At 33.0% G+C, this 22,362-nt stretch overlaps 1 protein-coding gene across 1 annotated transcript in view; it reads right to left on the minus strand.

Annotated features, from left to right (window-relative positions):
- Window positions 1-618: 618 nt before the first annotated feature.
- LOC140058720 (major facilitator superfamily domain-containing protein 4A-like) overlaps window positions 619-22,362 on the minus strand; it is a 77,546-nt gene continuing 55,802 nt past the window's right edge. Inside the window, exons 6-10 of the mRNA XM_072104436.1 lie at window positions 21,506-21,679; window positions 14,569-14,716; window positions 8,954-9,024; window positions 3,630-3,744; window positions 619-3,318 (exon numbers count right to left, since the gene is read on the minus strand). Of these exons, the coding sequence (XP_071960537.1) occupies window positions 3,119-3,318; window positions 3,630-3,744; window positions 8,954-9,024; window positions 14,569-14,716; window positions 21,506-21,679 (708 nt within the window). The 3' untranslated portion in view covers window positions 619-3,118. The remainder of the gene's footprint in view (window positions 3,319-3,629; window positions 3,745-8,953; window positions 9,025-14,568; window positions 14,717-21,505; window positions 21,680-22,362) is intronic.

The raw sequence follows: 22,362 nt of genomic DNA on the forward strand, positions 1-22,362 counted from the left end.
TTAGCTCGTCCCTTTTTACTGGGTAGGGATACACTGATGTACTGTTTTATCGATTTATTTTAATTATGTACAAAATAATTTACATATACTGTAGGCCTACACGAGGCATATCAGTTCAATTTCTGTTTTAGTTTTGGCTGAACGCTAGACCATACAAATTAAATAGTGCATATTTCGTCTTTCAGATTCACCGATGAAACCCAAATGTTTGTTATAATTCCAACTTTATGCCACCAATTGACCCCTATTGGCAAACTGACCTCTATTGGCAAACTGACCTCTATTGGCAAATTAACCTCTATTGGCAAACTGACCTCTATTGGCAAACTGACCTCTATTGGCAAACTGACCTCTATTGGCAAACTGACCTCTATTGGCAAACTGACCTCTATTGGCAAACTGACCTCTATTGGCAAACTGACCTCTATTGGCAAATTGACCTCTATTGGCAAACTGACCTCTATTGGCAAACTGACCTCTATTGGCAAACTGACCTCTATTGGCAAACTAACCTCTATTGGCAAACTAAGTAAATGTTTCAACGATGTGCGTTCCTGAATGCACGTAAATAAGTTATCTGAATTATGACGCCAAAACTAAATTAGTTTTGTTCTCAGCACTTAGATATGACTCCAGTTTAATATGGAATTGAAATGGGGGTACAGAACATTTTTATAATAATAATAAGCCTTGCATGTTACTACCATTAATAACAAAATATCCTTAAATGTTACTGAACATTACTTTATTGCACTATGACCTATTACAGTACATTCACTTGCACAACATAGAAAAATAACTATTTAGTTACGTATTAAGATTGGAAATTAGTTAAATTTAAATACTTCCAAATAAACTATTTCATCAAATTGTTTACAATAGATAATTCCTTACAAACTCAAATTAATAACTGGTATATATTTTTTACAATACTACAATTTGTATTTGTCTGAAAATGTCTTCTAATTTGTACAATTATTATGTTTATTATTTAAATTTTCTTTTACCACATACTTTTTAAATAATATATACATACACAAAGCATACACTTTACTTTATAGCAATTTCTAATACATTTTCTAATTTCTATTATTTATTGTGTACTTGTCTGATTGTCAAAATAGTTAGTAACGTGGTGCATGCGTGTCTGTAGTGAGAAAAGGTAAACATGTTTTGGAAATTTAAAAAATAGATAAAAGGGTAACAAATTAAAACATATTTGTATTAATTAAAATTTGTGACAATCAAGTTAAAACAATGATTAATGTTTAATCACTAGAGTAGCAACACTGACAACACATAGTAGATCTGTTTAAAACAGAACATTTACACACACGTAAACACTTATGAAATTAAATAGTTAATAGTATCTAAACAATCGTATAAAAGATGTTGATAATTATCTTATTGAGAAATTAACTAGTCAACTTAAATTAGGATATGATGGTCAGTATGCCTGAAGGATATTCAAGAAATTATCAATAACTCATGACATACTGATTTGTAAATGTATATATGGATAATAAATGGTGTTTTCAGTTTTTGTTACCTGTCTCATGTTCTCGTCTTTCTGACAAATAAGTGATTTCAACATTTTGATTTAACACCGATGCTGTTAAAAGCAACATACAACTTATTAAAATTAAATACACATGAAAACCGAAAACTGATAATAAAAAAAACATTTCCTTTACAATAATTTGTTTTGTTAAGTGTAAATATTGTATATAATTAGGGAATCCAACATTCATTACAGTTTACACAACTAAAAATATATAATGTGTACAATCTGTAATATTATTAAATGTACCAGAATAATATATAATTTACAAATATCAAATATTGTTGCGATGATACATATTTCACTCAAATAAAATAATTTACGATATAATCATTTATGTTAACATAACATATTACAACACACCCGAGTGTATTCTTTCTATTTGATACTATGCAGTTCTATTGCACCTCAAGAGTTCTATTTAATGGTTCTATTGCACAGGTTTTTTGTACATGTTGCTTATTCAACAAAACAACTTTACTGTGCACTGTCTCTAACCATTCTACCCCATGGCCAAAATGGAAGCAGTAAATTTGATTTAGAACAAATGAAATATATAAATTAATAAATAAATTTAGTATTACGGTTGAATAGGGAGAGTATTTTCATTTCTTGAGAGCTTCACTGTTCTATTTGACTGATCCCTGTCTTTTTAAATTGAGCAGCCAATCTTTCAATTCATGGAAATATTTTCCCCTTTCTCATAAACTTTTATTTGTACTTTGCTAATCTGAGATTATTTTAATATTTATTTAATATTACTTTGTGTTAATAATAACACAATGATAATTGGTCATATCAAATTAAAATATGAACTTTGTGACAGGATATGACTACAACCCAGAAAAGAAAGGCTACTGTCTCAAAAAACAAATATACATACTTGGAATTTGAAAGAAGTACAGTTATGAATACAAATATTTCATGTGTAAACATACATACAATGTCAGAATCCTAATCATCACAGATATAAAACAATATTTACTAATTTTATATCATATATTTTCTATATTTGATTTAATCTGCTCATCATAAGAATATATTAAAACTAATCTCATTTCTTATTAGCCTACCAAACTTTATATAAATCAATAAAAGGAAGTACCCAGCCAAAGCAGGTAGCTCCTGACTCCACTTAACAGTACACATTCCTGCAGCTGAAAAATTCCCCCTCCCTATTTCATTCAAAATCTTGTATCTGCCCCTGGAAACAAGAAACACAAACTACCATAAACAGAATATGATTTAAGGTGCCACCACATTAATACTAATTAAACCATAAACAGACACAAGGAGTGGGTGAGAGAGGGATAATTCATTTGTATTTTTATCTGTTTCCATGAGCTTGTATAGAGGATAAATTGGTTTCTATATGACACGATTAATTCATTTAGATACAAATTTACATTACATTTTTCACTAAATAAATTATATATATTTATTATATATAATATTATTATATAATATTAATATATATCATCACCATTTCGGCGATCCGATGGTCTCTCATTAACTTTCCGATCAATGCCTATGCATTTATTAAATATATTTCTTTGTTTAAGTTTGAAAGTTATTGGCTTCCTTTTCCTGGGTAGGTGCTGGGTAGGTTTGTTCTGGAAGTGTTACTAGACTCACAACGTCTCGTGAGTCGCCTAATGTTGTGTAGTAATTGGCTTTATCATGTATTAGACTTTCTTTACTTGAGGTGATGCAGCATGACCGACACCAAAAGTATGCACCCTGTGAGGCTTTGAAAACTAATGGAATAAAAGTTTTAAAAAAACATTAACATCTAGCATAATAAATAACAACTCATTATTGGATCTTAAACATTTAAAGTCAACCCAGACCATTTTATTAGAAATTTAATTAATATAGGATTTTTAGTACAAAATAAATACATTTAGTGTTTAAAACCTAGAGTCAAAGGTTACACAATTAATTTGACTGATCATACAATTTATATTTGTTGTATAAAATTTGTTTTTTTACTATAACTCATAAGAATACTTTGGTACAATGTAAAGGTTTTGCAAAATACTAAAAACAGTTATTAAGAAATACTTACGAGAGCGCATGTGGTATTGACCTATACAACACAGCACAATGTATACAAATATACCAACAAAACTGACTATAGTACAAAATATGAAGAAGCTTGGAGGTCCGAATGCAAAGAACAACTGAAAAAAAGTAAACAAATAATAAAATCTCAATTTTAAATATGCATGATTTAATATATCAATTGCTATCATTATCATTTTGCTTTCTTCTTTTATGTCAATTATTGTTATTCATTCATTCATTCATTCAATCTTTTATTTCGGACGTGAAGGAAGTTCTATTCCAAGATGTTATAAAATACATACAAGTGGTAACAGAAATTGGTATGGCCCAAATCATATATTTCTAACTAGTATTTCAATAATGTAGCAGGCCATTTAATACTAAGTTCTGATTCGCTAATTTTACTCTACGCATTTATTAATTATGCGTACAAAAAAGTAGTAAACAAGTCCCCCATATGAGTTGGATTCCTGATATGAATGTTTGTCTTGGGCCATCAAATTTGACTGTTATTTATTATCATTATTGTACCATGTTGTATCAAGTAAGTTACATGAATTAAAGAGTCATAAATTGAATAGAATTTAACCTTACTTGTACTTTCCTTATTTATAAGTTGTTAAAGCCGAATAAAATATCAATGTCAGCAAACCCTAGCCTAGCTGATAAACTTTCCCATCCTTATTCTGTAGAATAAACTATATGGTGTGGGACACTTCATTAGAAGGAGCACACTCCTAACTAGAAAGTCACTCTGAGAGTGCATAAATCTGCCTACTGTAAAATTCTCCTACATAAGATTTCTCCGGGAAAATATATATATATTTGTTTGTGTCTTAATGCTGTGTGTGATTTAGGCTAATTTAACTACAAGCATGTGTATGCTAATTTGGTGTATGTTATGTAACAAGCCTTTCAACTAACAATGGATTCTGTTGAAGAAATAGGTTTTTTAAACTACTCGTATAAAAAAACCTGTAAATTCAATCAATTTATGCTTTAAAATTAAAAATCACAAATTATAACTCTTGCCTCTTGTACAAAAATGAAGTTTTTTGGACAAGTAGTTCTCAAGAAATTGCAATTTCAGTTTCAGTAAGACTGCTCTAAGACTTTTGAAAATTCTGAAAATTATACTAAAAAGTCGTCACGTTTGTTTAAAGATGTATTGTCCCTTTGACCAATTAAAAAAAAATTTTTTTTTTAATATTTCGAAAAAAAGTGGGTCATTTTGAAGTATCATAATAGTTATTAACTTTCACCAAAAATTTGTCAAAAAAAAAAATAATTTAACCGAAATCCAGACATTTTTTTGTTCAAAAAATAACTTTGACTTCCAGTCAAAGTTTTCGATCAAAACATATCAAACATAATGCAAGGCGCTTGTTTGGCTACTCTGTACATGTATAATCATAAAACTTCCTCGCGATCTGTGTGAAAACACCTTCTCAACCGCGACGAGTTGGAAACAATCCTAACTAGACATGAAACTCGTCACTTTGACGAGTTAGTTATCCGCACCACGACAAACGCCATGTGCACGTCTTACGTTGGAATATTGCACACAGATAAAGATTATGGCATTATGACAAGAACTGAAAAATATGATATGCTGTTAGTGCTGAATTCTGTCAATTTTGTGTCATATAGTATATACATGCAAACAGTATAATCTGTATACATATTACATACAGTGTAGAATAGGTGAAATTACGGGACCCGCCATTTATTCCAATTTTTAACATGGCGACGGTATCAAAATGAAACACTTAGATAGCAATTTCAGAAGGAAATTATCTCAGGAACAACATATTAACGTGTAGAAGAAATTTGAATACGTAAAATATAGATGCGCACCCTTTTAAATGTGATGAACTATTACGCAAAATATGAAAATACGACTTTTTTTATTCAACTGGCCATATGATGACGTCACAACATCCGATTGGCAAAATGTTTACATGAATTCGTATCTACAATCCAATAGCTTCCATAAAACGTTTTAATCGTGATTATCACATTTTATTCTTACGAGCTATTACAGATTAAAATTTACTGTAAAGATGAAATTAATGACCCACGTAATTAAAATTTTTAGGCATGATGATGTCATAAAAATTAAAATATTTTTATCTCATGCTAAAGAAAGTTGATTGACCTAGACAATATATAAATGTAGGAGAAAAAGGAATACAGATAAGCGTGATGCGCTCCATTGAATGTGATGAGCAATAACGAAAGAGACAAAAATCCTATATTTTACATTCGTGTGGCCATACGATGACGTCACAATGTTTTTTTAGCCTTATCGATGCATGATCCGATATCTACAACTCATCAACTTCTAGATTTTGTAATAAAAATAAACGGTTCACGGTTTACTTTAGAAACTATGACTGTTTAAAAAAAGACATAATTTTGACGATTTTTTAAGCTTTTTCATAAAAAACGCGCATGAAATGTTTAATTCAACGTGTTCGTATGGCGTTATTTAAATTGGAAAAGGTCTAAATTGTTTTCAAAATTACTAGGAAAGGCTTGAAAAATATGATTCAAGGGAAAAAAATATGTTTTTAACGCTACGTGCGCACCGCGTGCGTAAAAAATTGCGCGCCCGTGGGAATTTTTGACATGCTCAAAATGACAAGAAACGCATAAAAAGTTGATTAGAAATTAATTTTGCGCATTTTGAAATTTTAAATGCGCGTGCGCGCGTAACTTCTTGTGAAACATGCCATTTTTAATCCGTAGAAAGTTTGCCCCTGATATGACTTAAATTTTGTCAAAGTGTCAATACTAAATGACTTTTAGTTTTTAATCTATGATCAATCATTGAAATTCATAAAATTGCGCGTAAGTTACGTTGCGCAACTATGACGTCATTCAAAAATAGGAGGTGCACAACTTCACGTAAATGCCCATATGTTGTCAAAGTTATGAAATGTTATGTTTACACATTTTAGAGAAACGCGATCCACAAAAAGGAAGGATGGAAAGAAGAACTAGACATGAAACTCGTCACTTTGACGAGTTAGTTATCCGCTCGTCAAACGCCACGTGCACGTCATACGTTGGAATGTTGCACACAGAAAAAGATTATGGTATTATGACCTGAACTGAAGAATATGATATGTTGTTAGTGCTAAATGCTGTCTATTTTTTTGTCATATTGTATATACATTTTAAAGTACACAGTATAATCTGTATACACGTAATTTAAATTTTTAGGCATGATGATGTTATAAAAATTAAATATTTTTAACTCGTGCATAAGATAGTTGATTGACCTAGACACTATTAAAATCTCGGAGAAAAAGGAATACAGATAAGCGTGATGCGCTCCATTTAATGTGATGAGCAATAACGAAAGAGTAAAAAATCCGATATTTTACATTCGTGTGGCCATACGATGATGTCACAATGTCCGGTTAGCCATATTGATTAATGATCCGATATCTACAACTCATCACCTTCCAGAATATGTAAGTAAAAAAAAGTTTACCTCGTAGTTTAGAATCTATGATTGTTTAAAAAAAGTCATAATTTTGACGAATTTTTGAATTTTTTCATTAAAAACACGCACAAATTGTACAATTCGACGTGCTCGTATGACGTAATTTTAAGTCTAAATTGTTTTAAAATTTGGTAAAATTACTATAAAAGGCTGGAAAAACATAATTCACGCAAAAAAAGATGTTTTTAGCGCTACGTGCGGACCACGCGTGTAAAATTGTTCGCGCGCGTGGGAATTTTTGACATGCTCAAAATGTCATGATCAGCGTAGAAAGTTGATTAGAAATTAATTTTGCGCATTTTAAATTTTAAATGCGCGTGCGCGCGTAACTTCGTGTAAAACATGCCATTTTAGTGCACAAAAAGTTAGCGCAAGATATAAATTAAACTTTTGCTAAGTTTCAACATAAATTGTTATTTGGTTTTCAATCTATGTTAAATACGGGAAATTTATAAAATCACGCGTAAGTCACGTTACGCATTTCTGACGTCATTCACAATAGTAGGTGCACAACTTCACGTGAATGCCCATATGTTGACAAAGTTATAAAATGTTATGTTTACACATATTTTACATAAGCGAGACACAAAAATAAAGGAGAAATGCGCGTGCGCGCGTAACGTCTTGTAAAATATGGCATTTTTAATCCACAAAAAGTTTGCCCTTGATATGACTTAAATTTTCAGAAAGTGTCAAAACAAAATTATGCTTGGTTTTTAGCCTATGATCAATCATAAAAAATCATAAAATCGCACGTAAGTCACGTTGCGCAACTCTGACGTCGTTCAAAAATAGGAGGTGCACAACTTCACGTAAATGCCCATATGTTGACAAAGTTATGAAATGTTATGTTTACAAGTTTTTGAGATATGTGAGGCACAAAAATGAGGGAGAAAGAAATAAGAAAAAAAAAAAAAAAAAGTAACAGGACGATTACAAGGAGTTATCCGCTACTAAGCGGATAACTAATAATACAGAAAAAAACTGTTGATCTCATACAATAACAAGGAGTTATCCGCTTGGTATACCAAGCGGATAACTAATTAGCATCATGTATAATGCATACTCGTGGTTTGAAATCTTTGTTTACTTTCGCTTGTGATGATTTTCCAGACGAAATGTAATCAAATTAATTTACCTGTTAATTACGTAAACTTGTTGTTTTTGGCTCGAATTTTAGACTTAAAGTGAATACCTTTAATATTACTTTGATATGGCCAATTTAAATTTAGAATATTTTTTTTTCATTTTTTGTGTTTCAAGGGACAATACATCTTTAAGGCAATTAGAGCAAATTTTAAGGCAAACATTTTTGGCCGATTTTTCCTCTATAACAGCTACGTGTTTTTGCTGACCGGGATTTCCCTTTTATAAAAAAAAAAACAAAACACGCATTTATTATAGGGTGTCAAATAGACAACAATTTTGATCTGCATGCTGGCTACATTTCAATAAGACGGTTAATTATAAATTAACTGAAATGCATTTTACTACAGAAAAAGAAAATCAACTTTTGGAGTGTTATGACGTCAAACGTCACCTCATACTCTAGTCCGCTTACGATACGAAAGTCATGCATCAACGATGTTGACATCTGACCAATCAAATTTACTCGTGCATACCAGATGTATGTATTGTGCCCAAATCAGTGACACTTTAGTTTGAAACGAAAGCGTTGTTAAGTAAATCTGAACACTTTGCGATACATAAGCAGAACTCCATGAATATGAACATACCCTAATTGAAGGTTAAGTACAATCAAAACATTTCATAATGCATACAATCAACATAATTTATTTATGAATACTTACTCGCCCGACCACAACTGGGAAAGCCATTTCACCCGATGCTGCTCCTATTACAACACAGCTCGTAACAAATCCTGTAAAACAATTAAAGTGTGTATATTATTAAATGATTATACAATGTTAATGCTGTGTTTTGTTTTTTACAATGAATAAAATTAGGTTCAAATGCAAAGACTGACTTTTATAATATTATAGTAGTGTCTGTCTTCCACAGAAAAGGTTCAGCAAATAGTATAAACACATCTAAAACAAATCAAATATATGAACATTTTGTTCTGCAGATGTTAAAATGGCTAAAAAGAGCAAGTTCATTCTCGTGTCTTTTCAATATGCATAACAAAACTATCATGACATACTCTTCTATAAATAATTAATAAAAAATCTAACAACCATCGTGAACAGTTTAGAAGATTAACCTATAAATTGATAGTGAAGACAACTTCCTGCTGCCCTCTATAATAGAACATGCACAACTTTTGTTCATTATTGATTATATTTGTTCTTTTTATGACATAACCCAATAAATAAACAAACATTTGATTTGAATGTCTATCTTGGTAAGATAAAATATGCAACAGAAGCTATTCATTTTTTAAAAACTGTTGAACTTCTTTAATGATGTATGTTTATTAAAAACATCTTTGGTTGTATAATTGGTGACTTTGTTGAATGTTTTAAATAAAGTACTAAAAAATGTACTTTTAAATGTTCTAAATGTTTAAAAAAATAAAGAAATATGTCCATAGACTTATATATCTATCTATTATATGAACACAACAGGCAAAGAACATTAATTCCAAACCGGCCAATGATATACTGAAATTTAATAAATATATATACTTGCCTCATGTGTTTATACTTATACTTCTTATATATCTATTTTCATATTTTCTGTGAACTCTAATTTTAACATAAGCCATTTAACTTTTTAACCAATAAAGTGCGCATGATCAGTCATTATCAAACAACCAGAAACATAATAACATCAAAACAATTTTTCCTTCAGGTCAAAGGTTAAAAATTATCTGATTTAAATGAGATAATTATCAGTTTTTTTGGATAGGCAATTTATCGGTTAATTTTTATCAGTTAATTATCAGTTAATTTTGGCTATGGAAACACGGCCATAGAGAGAACTTTGTAAGCTATTTTTGTGACTATTAACATGGTACATTAGACAAGAGCCAATAAGGCTTGTCAATCTGTTTTAAAAAGTAAAATCAAAGATTTATGAGATTTCTGTAATTGATATTCGACATTCAAGCAATTTATTTTAATTTTTGAGGAAAAACTTTATTTTATACATTTAACGATTATAAATAGTAAGTAATTAATAAAAAAATTGACAGCCAAAAACCATTCAAGATATCAAGGGACAGAACAAATACTGAACTGCTTTGTGATATTTTAGCAAAATATTTATCAATTTAAAAATGATATCATCATGATATTATTAAGGCTTAATTATTAAACAAAGAATAAACTAGATTTGAACTCGTCACGTTGACGAGTTAGGCTATCGCCCAACGCATCGTAACACGCACATGTTATTTATTATGCTTAGTCTACAATAGGCTGCACTACAACGATTGTAAAGAACAGCTGGAATACATCAAAATCGTTTAATAAGTGTCAACAGTTGACGGTATTAGCATTGTAAACGGTTTAGTTGACGGTTATTTTTTATTTTACACCACTCACGTTTATTCAATTGTTTGAAAATGATGACCTTTTCAAATTAAAAAAAAAAGTTTATAAGTCTAAAAAGGAATTATTTTAGTAATAAAATATTGAAAATTGGAAGAAAATTGATAACGTTTACGTGGTATGCGCTCTATTGAATGTGACGAACTGTGTCGAAACAGACAAAATCCCTATATTTTACATTTGTGTGGCCATACGATGACGTCACAACAGCCCAGAGGTAAAAATTTTGCATGAATTCATATCTACAATATATCTGCTTACATATTAGGTTAAAAAAATTGGGGGTCACCAGACATCCCGGAGAGCTATAATCGATTCAAAATAGGCATATTTTTACACAAATTTGCATAAAATTACCAATTTTCAAGCGCACGATTTTTAAAGTTTGACGTGCACATGTGTCATTATTTTGCATTCATAATTCATCAAATATGAAAGAAATATATCATAAAACTATGAAAAACAATAATCAAGCGCAAAAACGGGCTTTCTAGGCTGCGTACGAGCGAAGTGCGCAATAGCGCAATTTTTTTTTTAAAATGTGAAATGCTTAAAATGTCCTGAAACGTGTAGAAAGTTGATTAGAAATTGATTTTGAGCATTTTTAACTTTCAAAGCGCGCGTACGCGCGATTTGACCAATGTTCAAAATTTTGCTGATGATACAGGAAGATGACCCTTGACATGAAGCATACGTGTGTCAAGTGGTATTTAAAAATAGCTATTGGTTTTCAAGTTATAGTCAATCTAAGAATTTCAGAAAATCGCGCGTAGTTACGCTACGCGACCATATTTTCATTAAACCAAAGTTTGTTGCACAACTACATATATACGTGCATCTGCTGGCCAAGTTACAACATAACTGCTACCGCCGTTTTTGAGATCTGCGTGACACAAAAATTGAGCAGAAAAAATGAAATTTGTGACAATAACAATAGGCTATCGCTCTACAGAGAGCGATAGCCTAATTAGTCAACTCCCTTACAAAAATTACCCAACTAATTGTTAAAAAGCTGTATAACATACTGTAGACAATTTATTTTACCTTTACATAGGATTGAAAGTCAAAATGACAGACAGATGTTTTAACAAATTTCATAAAGAAGTTATAAGCAAAATATATACCATATTTAGTCAATTAAACATCCTCTTTGAATAAACGTCTTGCTCGGATAAATGCCCCTCCCATCCACCATAGAACATCATTTTGAATAAACGCCCCACCCCCTTCAAATAAACGCACCAGGGCCAAGCCACATATACACAATATTGTATCACATATTTTTATTTTTCATTGATTGACAATGGAATCTACAATTTACCAAGCATTCTGTTTTTACTGTATCACTTCTCGATATTAATTATATCGTACTATATAGTATTCTGTATTTTTTCATATCTATGGATTATTTATTTGATTATTTATTTGATTATACATGTTACCATATTACACCCAAAAAAATCAACGCCTTCCTCGAATAAACGCCACCCCCACCCACCAGAAACATCCTGAACACTTCAAATAAACGCCAACCCCACCCACCACAAACATCCTGAACACCTCAAATAAACGCCACCCCCACCCACCACAAACATCCTGAACACCTCAAATAAACGCCACCCCCACCCACCACAAACATCCTGAACACCTCAAATAAACGCCACCCCCACCCACCACAAACATCCTGAACACCTCAAATAAATGTCACCCCCACCCACCAGAAACATCCTGAACACCTCAAATAAACGCCACCCCCACCCACCAGAAACATCCTGAACACCTCAAATAAACGCCACCCCCACCCACCAGAAACATCATGAACACCTCAAATAAACGCCACCCCCACCCACCACAAACATCCTGAACACCTCAAATAAACGCCACCCCCCACCCACCAGAAACATCCTGAACACCTCAAATAAACGCCACCCCCACCCACCAGAAACATCCTGAACACCTCAAATAAACGCCACCCCCACCCACCACAAACATCCTGAACACCTCAAATAAACGCCACCCCCACCCACCAGAAACATCCTGAACACCTCAAATAAACGCCACCCCCACCCACCACAAACATCCTGAACACCTCAAATAAACGCCACCCCCGCCCACCACAAACATCCTGAACACCTCAAATAAACGCCACCCCCACCCACCACAAACATCCTGAACACCTCAAATAAAAACGGTATATATTTGATTAACAATAACACTAAAGATAATAATAATAATAATCAGGGCCAGCGGAATATTTTAAATACTGTGACTTTTAGTTATTTAAATTGAAAGAATTTATTGAAATACAGCATGCAGCAGTGGATTCAGAATGTTGGAAAACAGGTTTAGAGAAGGCAAGAGAAGGTTAAGACCAAAAAATAGCAAGATGAATGCTCCTAATCAGTATTTTAAAAATTGCATATAGATTTCATCAAATAAAATGGAAATCTTTTTAAAAAGTCAATAATCATATTCAAAACAATATACCTTATAGATAATTAATCATCTTTTTATATTTCCCTATTATAAGTTATAAGTCATTTATGAGTGATATATGTTGCTAATATAAAATTGATTTATCTGTCAACATGTCATTAGAAATCATATTTGATTGTATATTTTACATAATTTTGTGCAGAAACCATACATGACTATCAATTGGTTTTTATAAAGGAAATTAATAATGCAGGTTTACTGATTAGATAGCTAATCAGTGCTGGATTGAAATGCTAAGCTTGCTCACTGAAATATAGAAACAAAACAGACAGTTGAGAGCTGAACCATACTGTTCAAATGAACTGATGGAGAATTTAAAAAATGGAAACTTTCATACTTTTTAATACAATTTGACAGCTTTCATAGGCCTAACAACATAGCAGTTATATCAGCTATGAATTTAAACAGAAAACTTGAACTGTAGAATTATTTTTAATCTGGTTTGGTAACTATAAATTCAACATGCAATGTATCGCCCAAGGTAAGATTTAATTGACATAGTTTCTCATCATGAAACTACAGTATGTAAGAGAAAAGTAAAATCTTATAAAATTAAGCCTTTATAGAAGTCATTATAATTATTTTCTAACACTCGGCCGGCACACTCAAATAGCCATGTTCAAAAATAGAACTATTGTTTGTGATGTACAGGTAGGTACATGATGTCTTGAACTATGTGGCTTAATATGGTGGATTTAGAGGGCATGTACTCCATTATATATTTCTTTTCAACAAATTAAAAATACACAAACCAAACGCCCAGGCTATGTTCGTGCCAGGGTGCAATGCTGGATTGTTTTTTTAATTATATATCATTTTTAATTCAATTTTGTCCTCAAATGTGCTAAATGATCTCCTAACTCCCACCAAATCCCCGGACTTTTTGAAATGTAGTTTAAAACCTTCCTGGTACAATTGCGATCATTTTGATACTCCATAATGTATGGTTACATGCAGAAACAGAAATTTGTATAGCGAACAAACATCGAAAGTGGGCCATTTTGACCACATTTTGACCCCTAACTTAGATTTTAGATGGCGGATGATGTTCAAATATAGTTTAGAACTTTCTCGGCACAATATATAAGGTTACATGCAGTAACAAAAATTTGTATAATGAACAAATAAACAAACGTACAAACTCTCTCACTTATAATATAGATATTAAAATGCAAATACCCACCCTACCAACAGAGCACTATGGGAACTGAAAACAGTTAGTAGTGAAAGAATCCACTCAAGAGGACTAATATGATTTGTACATAATAATACCCAGAGGAAGTTATTAAGTCATAATCAACAGTCTCACTTTAATAGCCTGCAAGCAAATATCTGAACTACTGCGAATGATACAGAAGCAGTTATTTGTTTCCATTTGGTAATCACATTTTAATGATCACATCAAATATACTAACCTGTCATGTGGATATATTGTTCTGCTAATGCGATGACTGTGGGATATATACTACTGAGAAATAAGCCAAACATACTGGTACAAATGAATAAAGCGTGGGCATCATGACGAAAACTAAGTTCAACGGAAACAGCAATGAAACATCCAGTCTGAAAAGATAAACAACACAAACATTGAACTGTAGTATTCTCATTCATACACTTGTACTTAAAACTGCAAAAAGAAAAGAAGCAGAACATTTTATAAACATCACCAGAGGGGATTGCATTTATCAGATGACTCTAAATATCAGGAGATTATCGGAAGGGTTGAAAGGTTTGGGTGAAAACATATATTTTCTCTTATTCATTTCAAAGTAAATTGTTTCCTGAATACAGGTGTCCCTGTAATAATATTAATCAAAATGACTGAAATATTCCAATTTATACCTTAGGCCTACCTACCTACTTTGTTGCATTCACTTAACATCTTACCCATTTCTCTATTTGGAATTAAATTAGGTTTAATGATCTCTGAATTTAGATTTACTAGAGGGTGAGCTCGCTTCCCCTCTAGGAAGTGTAGACGATTGTTCTCGGAATGATAAAAATGTTCTCCTTGTACGTTTTCTGTCGGTTACCATTATTAAAAATGCTTGACATTCGTAAAACTAAACTACTCTGTTTCACAGTGTTTTAGATGATTATAAAGATACTTTACACTTAATAATAGATACACAAAATACATTTTTTTAAATGAAATTTCATTTTGAATTTGTAATAAATTGCTTTTTCAAACAAATCTATCTATGTATAAATAATGTTTAATATTTGCCATGTGGAAAAAGCATTTTATAAGAGATATTGAAAAATGCAAGCTAACTTCTCTTTCCTGGATACACAATATGCATGGAGAGTACATACATACTTATTTAACACATACTATTTTAAAAAAGAACACATCTTTGGTTTTGGAAGCTGGACTTATGTTTGCTTTTGGGGAATGCATCCCATGACAATGTGTATATACTGTACAGATATAACTTGTAGACTTGTAAATTAAAGAGGAAACAAACGATAAGTTTTTAGAAACAAGGTACTGTGTCAGTCTGTTTTAATTGCCAAATACCCACTATCTGAACTAGACACATTCTTTGTCTAGACAACCAAGCATGTGTTATATACATACACAGACACATCCAACAACGCGCACATGTGCAAACTATTGATAATGCGTGTGTAACAATTTGTGTGTAACGATTTACATGTCTCTCTTATTATGTACCAGTGCCACCGCCGCCGACACACTTTTCAGCCAAAAGTGATACCCCGGCAGTAAGGTAGTAATTATTTTCCTTTAAAATCCTTCCCGAAGGAGTAGCTAGAAACATTATATATGATGTTCTGGAATTATTCAACCATGTCTCACTAAAAATTTTGTTAATACGATAACAGTAATTTGTGGTAAAAGATGATGGTGTATAGTAGTAAATCCACTGGCCAGACTCTTTCAAAGACGATGGTGAGAAAATTATAAAGTTCATGAATTTAGGCGCTCATAAATCAGTTTGATGCCTTATAGTTAGTAGTGTAGCAAGCTTAGCCTAGGCCTAGCCTAGGTGGCTAGTAGTAGGATAGGCTACATAACCACCAGACACCGACGATGTGTCGCGTTGTACCACACCAAGTTTTGAGTGCGATATGGCTGAGTGATTCCATCATTTCATCAAATATGTCATACTTCTGCTACCTCAGGATCAACAGACAAGTGTCGCAAAGCGTGAACATTATTTAGTAAACGGATCATGCTAGCAGTGTAAAAGAAATCTGTCCAGATCAGGCATCTTGAACTTGTTTAACTTTAATATTGATAACGTTCACATTCTCCTGGGCCATATAGTAAAGCTTCTGTTTCATTCTCTAGAATATAATATGTATATAAATATGATTGTTCTAAATGATTGATGGCAGTATAAGTATTTTGCTTCAACAAGGTAGAAGATATTTACCAGGTTCAATGACAAGCTCAGATGAATTAAACTACAGGAAGAGGGAGTGAAATAATCTGTCAAAAAACAAAACATTCACAATAAAATGCTTGAAATTATGCATTTAGAATGTATATAGTATATGCAAGCTTAGAGCACTTTGCCTAATTCTTGCAGGGAAGCTTAGCATACACTAGGCAGCTTATCAACAGCACTAAATTAAACCTTGCCTCAAAACTATATTGACCAATTTGTAAATTTTTTTTTTACTTTGGTTGACTTTATTAAAAATAATCAGTTGTATGGGTAGAATAATTCCATGAGTTGAATAAAAATATTCTTCCCATTCAAGGAATTATTTATATTTGTATACAGTGACCAACAAATAGCAGAAGAATTAGCAATTGCCATGGGATAGGGCATCATTTGTCAGCATGTAGATATTTGTGGCCAGCATGAATGGGGGTCAGGGAGTGCAACTGACCTCCCAAAATAAATCATATAAGTAAAGAATATTACTTTATTGATATTAAATATATTTGACATTAAGATGAAATTTGGGAACATCTTACCCGGTGAAATTCGCAACTTAGATATTTCCGTTAGTTCTTTTAAAACCAAATTGTTAAATTATCTCAATACTTATTTCTAAAATTATTTTGATGTTGAAAATGTGTGTAGTTGGTAGCTTTCTTTAAACTTAATTGTAGAATGTAATTTTTGTTTGGTTTATTTCTGTGCACTATTCTGGGTTGCCCAACTAAGATAGGTGTTTAGCACCTGTTTGGTCTTTCCTTGCCTTTTATATTTGTTTTGTCTTCTTTGTATTGTATATGGCAGAAAATTGAATAAAAATATAAATAACACAATTTAAATGTACCACAGAATGTCTTAACCTATCAGAATAATTTTGCAGTCAGATCCAGGGGTAGCGATTGCTTTGCGCTACCATTTTTAAAACCAAAATTAGATACGTAATACGAAAAATAGACATGCCTCAGTATAGCTGGAGCCCACTTGGCCAGAGTGTCTTCCTCCTCAATTATTAGCGCACTGTTTCAGAAATCTGGAATGATTTGTCACCAACTATCGTCGACCTATTGTGAATATGACTTTAATTGCTATTTCCATGACGGAGTTGTTGCATGGCCCAAAACCGGTAATTCCAAGCCTCATTGTGTTTATGGTTCAGGCAAACCCTCATTTAACATGCCTGTAGGCAGGGGGCGTTTATGGTTCAGGCAAACCCTCATTTAACATGCCTGTAGGCAGGGGGCGTTTATGGTTCAGGCAAACCCTCATTTAACATGCCTGTATGCAAGAGGCGTTTATGGTTCAGGCAAACCCTCATTTAACATGCCTGTATGCAAGGGGCGTTTATGGTTCAGGCAAACCCTCATTTAACATGCATGTATAGGCAGGGGAGCATTTATGGTTCAGGCAAACCCTCATTTAACATGCCTGTAGGCAGGGGGGAATTTATGGTTCAGGCAAACCCTCATTTAACATGCCTGTATGCAAGGGGCGTTTATGGTTCAGGCAAACCCTCATTTGACATGCCTGTAGGCAGGGGGAGTTTATGGTTCAGGCAAACCCTCATTTGACATGCCTGTAGGCAGGGGGTGTTTATGGTTCAGGCAAACCCTCATTTAACATGCATGTATAGGCAGGGGGCGTTTATGGTTCAGGCAAACCCTCATTTAACATGCATGTATAGGCAGGGGGCGTTTATGGTTCAGGCAAACCCTCATTTAACATGCATGTATTAATAGGCAGGGGGCGTTTATGGTTCAGGCAAACCCTCATTTAACATGCCTGTAGGCAGGGGGCGTTTATGGTTCAGACAAACCCTCTTTTACAGCCAGCTCCTTAATAGTGAACCCTCTCTATTCAATATGAAACATCGAATAACAAATTTGTTTAATATTATTCATGTTTTATTATTATTATTTCATATGCATCCAGCAGCAAGTAACTTGCCAATTACAGGATGATTAATTAAATTTATCATGCTTATTATTATTTGTGAGTTACAACCCTGGCACTTGGTCAGAATTGGGCTTTGTTTGTCATTGGAAGACAAGCATGTTAACCACCAATCTACAGCTCCACTGTTTACATGGGAGTACAATTTCGGGCCATCTGACTACATGTCAGATCCTGGCTAGGCCCTGTTTACACTGGATCTTAACCCCCATCGTTTTTACTGGTGCTAGTTTGATGAGACACCTCTAGTAATATATTAAATCTATGTAAATAAACTAAACATATGGACCTAAACACACGATTCATTGTGACTGTAATAATTTTTTATTACAAACATATGCCAGATATGGTAAATAAATGAAATAATATGGCATTAATAACATAATATTGCATTTAGTTTACATTTTTTTGTAAATTAAACTTTCCGACTGAGAGAACATTTCCAAAGTAATATTTCGTTTTAAAAGCAAATACAATTCGCATAGCCTATCAAACTGTAGCAATCAAATCAACTTGAAAAATAATTAATCAAATTGTAAGTCATTTGATGTTCACTTGAAACGTGAATATTGCTTTAACATCTGGTACGATTGCACTGATCTCAAACATCTTTAACATACAAATTTAAAACTTCTCCCACGATTGCAACACAAGTGTCTGTTATTGGGCAACGATTACTAAATGGCTAAAAGTAATGTGTGGGTGGACAATTACATCCAGTTGATTATTACCTATTCTCACTTACATCATTAAATCTTAATGTTAATTAGTACATTGACCAGCATATGATATTTCTGGGTCATACAGTAACAAATGTTGTAAGATTGACTAAAAACACCATCCTTTAACAATTATATCTTCATGCTTTATCTGAATGTTTTGATCAAATTTTTATATATTTCGGTATATTTATTCAACATATAAATATGTTACAAAAATTGAATTGCAGTAATAATATATACATCAAACTTAAAAAACATCAACAAAGTTAAAAAAAATGGAAATGGAATATACAAAAAAATCCTGCCTGTTTAAAAAAAAAAGATGAAAATTCAGTGGATTTTATGGTATACAGACATAAATATCATAACTATGTGTATTTTACAATTATTTATGTCGTTTCCATTGAAAATAAAATATAGTAATTGTATTTTTGTTCACTAAAACATTATTTACGGCGCTGTTGTAAACGAACCGCTAGCCTGAATCACGTCATGTTTGCTACCTATCTGTTGTAAACGAACCGCTAGCCTGAATCATGTCATGTTTGGTACCTATCTGTTGTAAACGAACCGCTAGCCTGAATCATGTCATGTTTGCTACCTATCTGTTGTAAACGAACCGCTAGCCTGAATCACGTCATGTTTGGTACCTATCTGTTGTAAACGAACCGCTAGCCTGAATCATGTCATGTTTGCTACCTATCTGTTGTAAACGAACCGCTAGCCTGAATCACGTCATGTTTGGTACCTATCTGTTGTAAACGAACCGCTAGCCTGAATCACGTCATGTTTGGTACCTATCTGTTGTAAACGAACCGCTAGCCTGAATCATGTCATGTTTGGTACCTATCTGTTGTAAACGAACCGCTAGCCTGAATCATATCATGTTTGGTACCTATCTGTTGTAAACGAACCGCTAGCCTGAATCACGTCATGTTTGGTACCTATCTGTTGTAAACGAACCGCTAGCCTGAATCATGTCATGTTTGGTACCTATCTGTTGTAAACGAACCGCTACCCTGAATCATGTCATGTTTGGTACCTATCTGTTGTAAACGAACCGCTACCCTGAATCATGTCATGTTTGGTACCTATCTGTTGTAAACGAACCGCTAGCCTGAATCATGTCATGTTTGGTACCTATCTGTTAAAAAATATATCATCAACCGAAAGGAATTTTTATCTAGCTAATGGAAATTGGTTTTATTAAGGTTGCTAAAACTGCTGTCAAGACTGTGATAGCAAGACGCTCTCTGATTGGCCGATATATAATATGTTAATATTTGCAAATTAAGTCGTTATTCTCTAAATATTTTTTGTAAAAATAACATAATAATTAATACTATGTAACATATAGTGATATCGTTTCAACTAATTTGCCGTTATTGAGGAGAAAATGGGCGAGTTTTGTCATAGTACCTTGTTGCGTTGATCAGCAGTAACGGGACGATTTGGCCCTGGGACGATGCGGCACACTTAAATTTATCGGCTTTGATATGCATTTATAAGCATAAAATAAGCTTTTTTCCCCAAAGACTATGGGGTAGTACTACTAGGGATAAATATGCAATAAAGCAAACATTTTGAAAACATTGTTGGTAATTGAATATAAAATTACGTTTTTTTAGTAATATATATATATCAAGATTGTCAATATCAATAAATACGGATTGTTAAAAACTGGATAAATACCAAAAAAATAAATACGAATTTGGTCTAAAGTGAGATGTTTCGGCCCACCAAAAATGGGCCTAATTGGCCCGGGCCGAATCGTCTCAGGACCGAATCGTCCCTGAATCTTGATCAGCTGGGCTACGCTAGGCCCGGTCCCAGCTAATGGGCTACGCTAGGCACATCTAAATGGGCTACTCTAGGCCCAGCTAATGGGCTACGCTAGGCCCAGCTAATCAGCATAGCTAGGCCCAGCTAATCGGCATAGCTAGGCCCAGCTAATTGGCTACTTCATTGTTGTCAAAATGAAAATTTCTTGAGCTAAAGGCGACTCGTATGTATTCATTAATAATTCATTTTAAAGCTTATTCAAGATAGATTACAAATATATAAAAATCTAACAAAATTACTATTTCGGACACTACGTCGATTTTGTGATGCCATGCCTCATATGTTATGCTCCCCCGTTTGAAAAATCCTGAATCTACTGGTGGACTAAATTTTTTTAATCAAATTCAAATGAGCCTTAAAGATATTCTAATGGTATGAAGTGATCAAGTGATTATTAAATGTAAAAAAATAAGAAAACTTACCAAGTTAATTAAAAGCATCATGGTAGGCGATAGTCGTGTTGATATAGGAATAGACACTAAGCGACCTAGAGCAAAACTACCCCAGTAAACTGATGTCAAGTAAGCTCCTGCAGACGATGACAGGTCTGCTATACTCTTCACAGCGTAAGTGTAAATGTAACCACCATAAGCTGCCTAAAATGATAAATAACATAAACATCAACAATTTATAGGTAAAAAAGGTAAAGGTTCCGTGTTCATTCTGAACGTAGGGGAATAAGCTGTTAGCTCATTGTACTAAGCCTCGGCATTATGTGGTAGGGTGGCCAGTTCCTTTCCACGCCGCCTTTTTTCTCCCTAGCATTTTTAACTTGGTACTCATTTACAGCTAAGTGGACTGGGAGTTGTCGGGAATTGAACCCAGGTCTATCTGTGACAGTCAAGTGTCCTAATGACTCGGCTATCCAACTCCCATACAACTCCCAACAATGTATAACCAAGTTAAATTCAATCCATCCTTAAAATTTTTTTACTAATAATTACATCTCAAAGAATAGGGAAAGAGGGGGTTGGGGAAAAATGAATTCAAGATTATAAAGTGGTCATAGATTACTTTTTTCCATTTGTAATAATAAACACTTATAGGATGATTTATGTAGGCTTTATAATCATATAGTTATATTTTTCCAAAGATTTGAAGTGCAGGCCCTACATTTATTAGTATTTTTGCAGCGAATAATTTTCAGCAATCGGAAAAACCTGTTGTAAAACACAATTGCATGAGGTTGTCAGGTGGTACAGTCCATACCCCCAAATATAATAGTGTTGACCATTTTTCGTCAGGGAAATTTAATTCTTTTACTCTCATAATTGCAACA

The sequence above is a fragment of the Antedon mediterranea genome, chromosome 9, assembly GCF_964355755.1.
Source record: "Antedon mediterranea chromosome 9, ecAntMedi1.1, whole genome shotgun sequence".
In the NCBI taxonomy this organism is placed as follows: Eukaryota; Metazoa; Echinodermata; class Crinoidea; order Comatulida; family Antedonidae; genus Antedon; species Antedon mediterranea.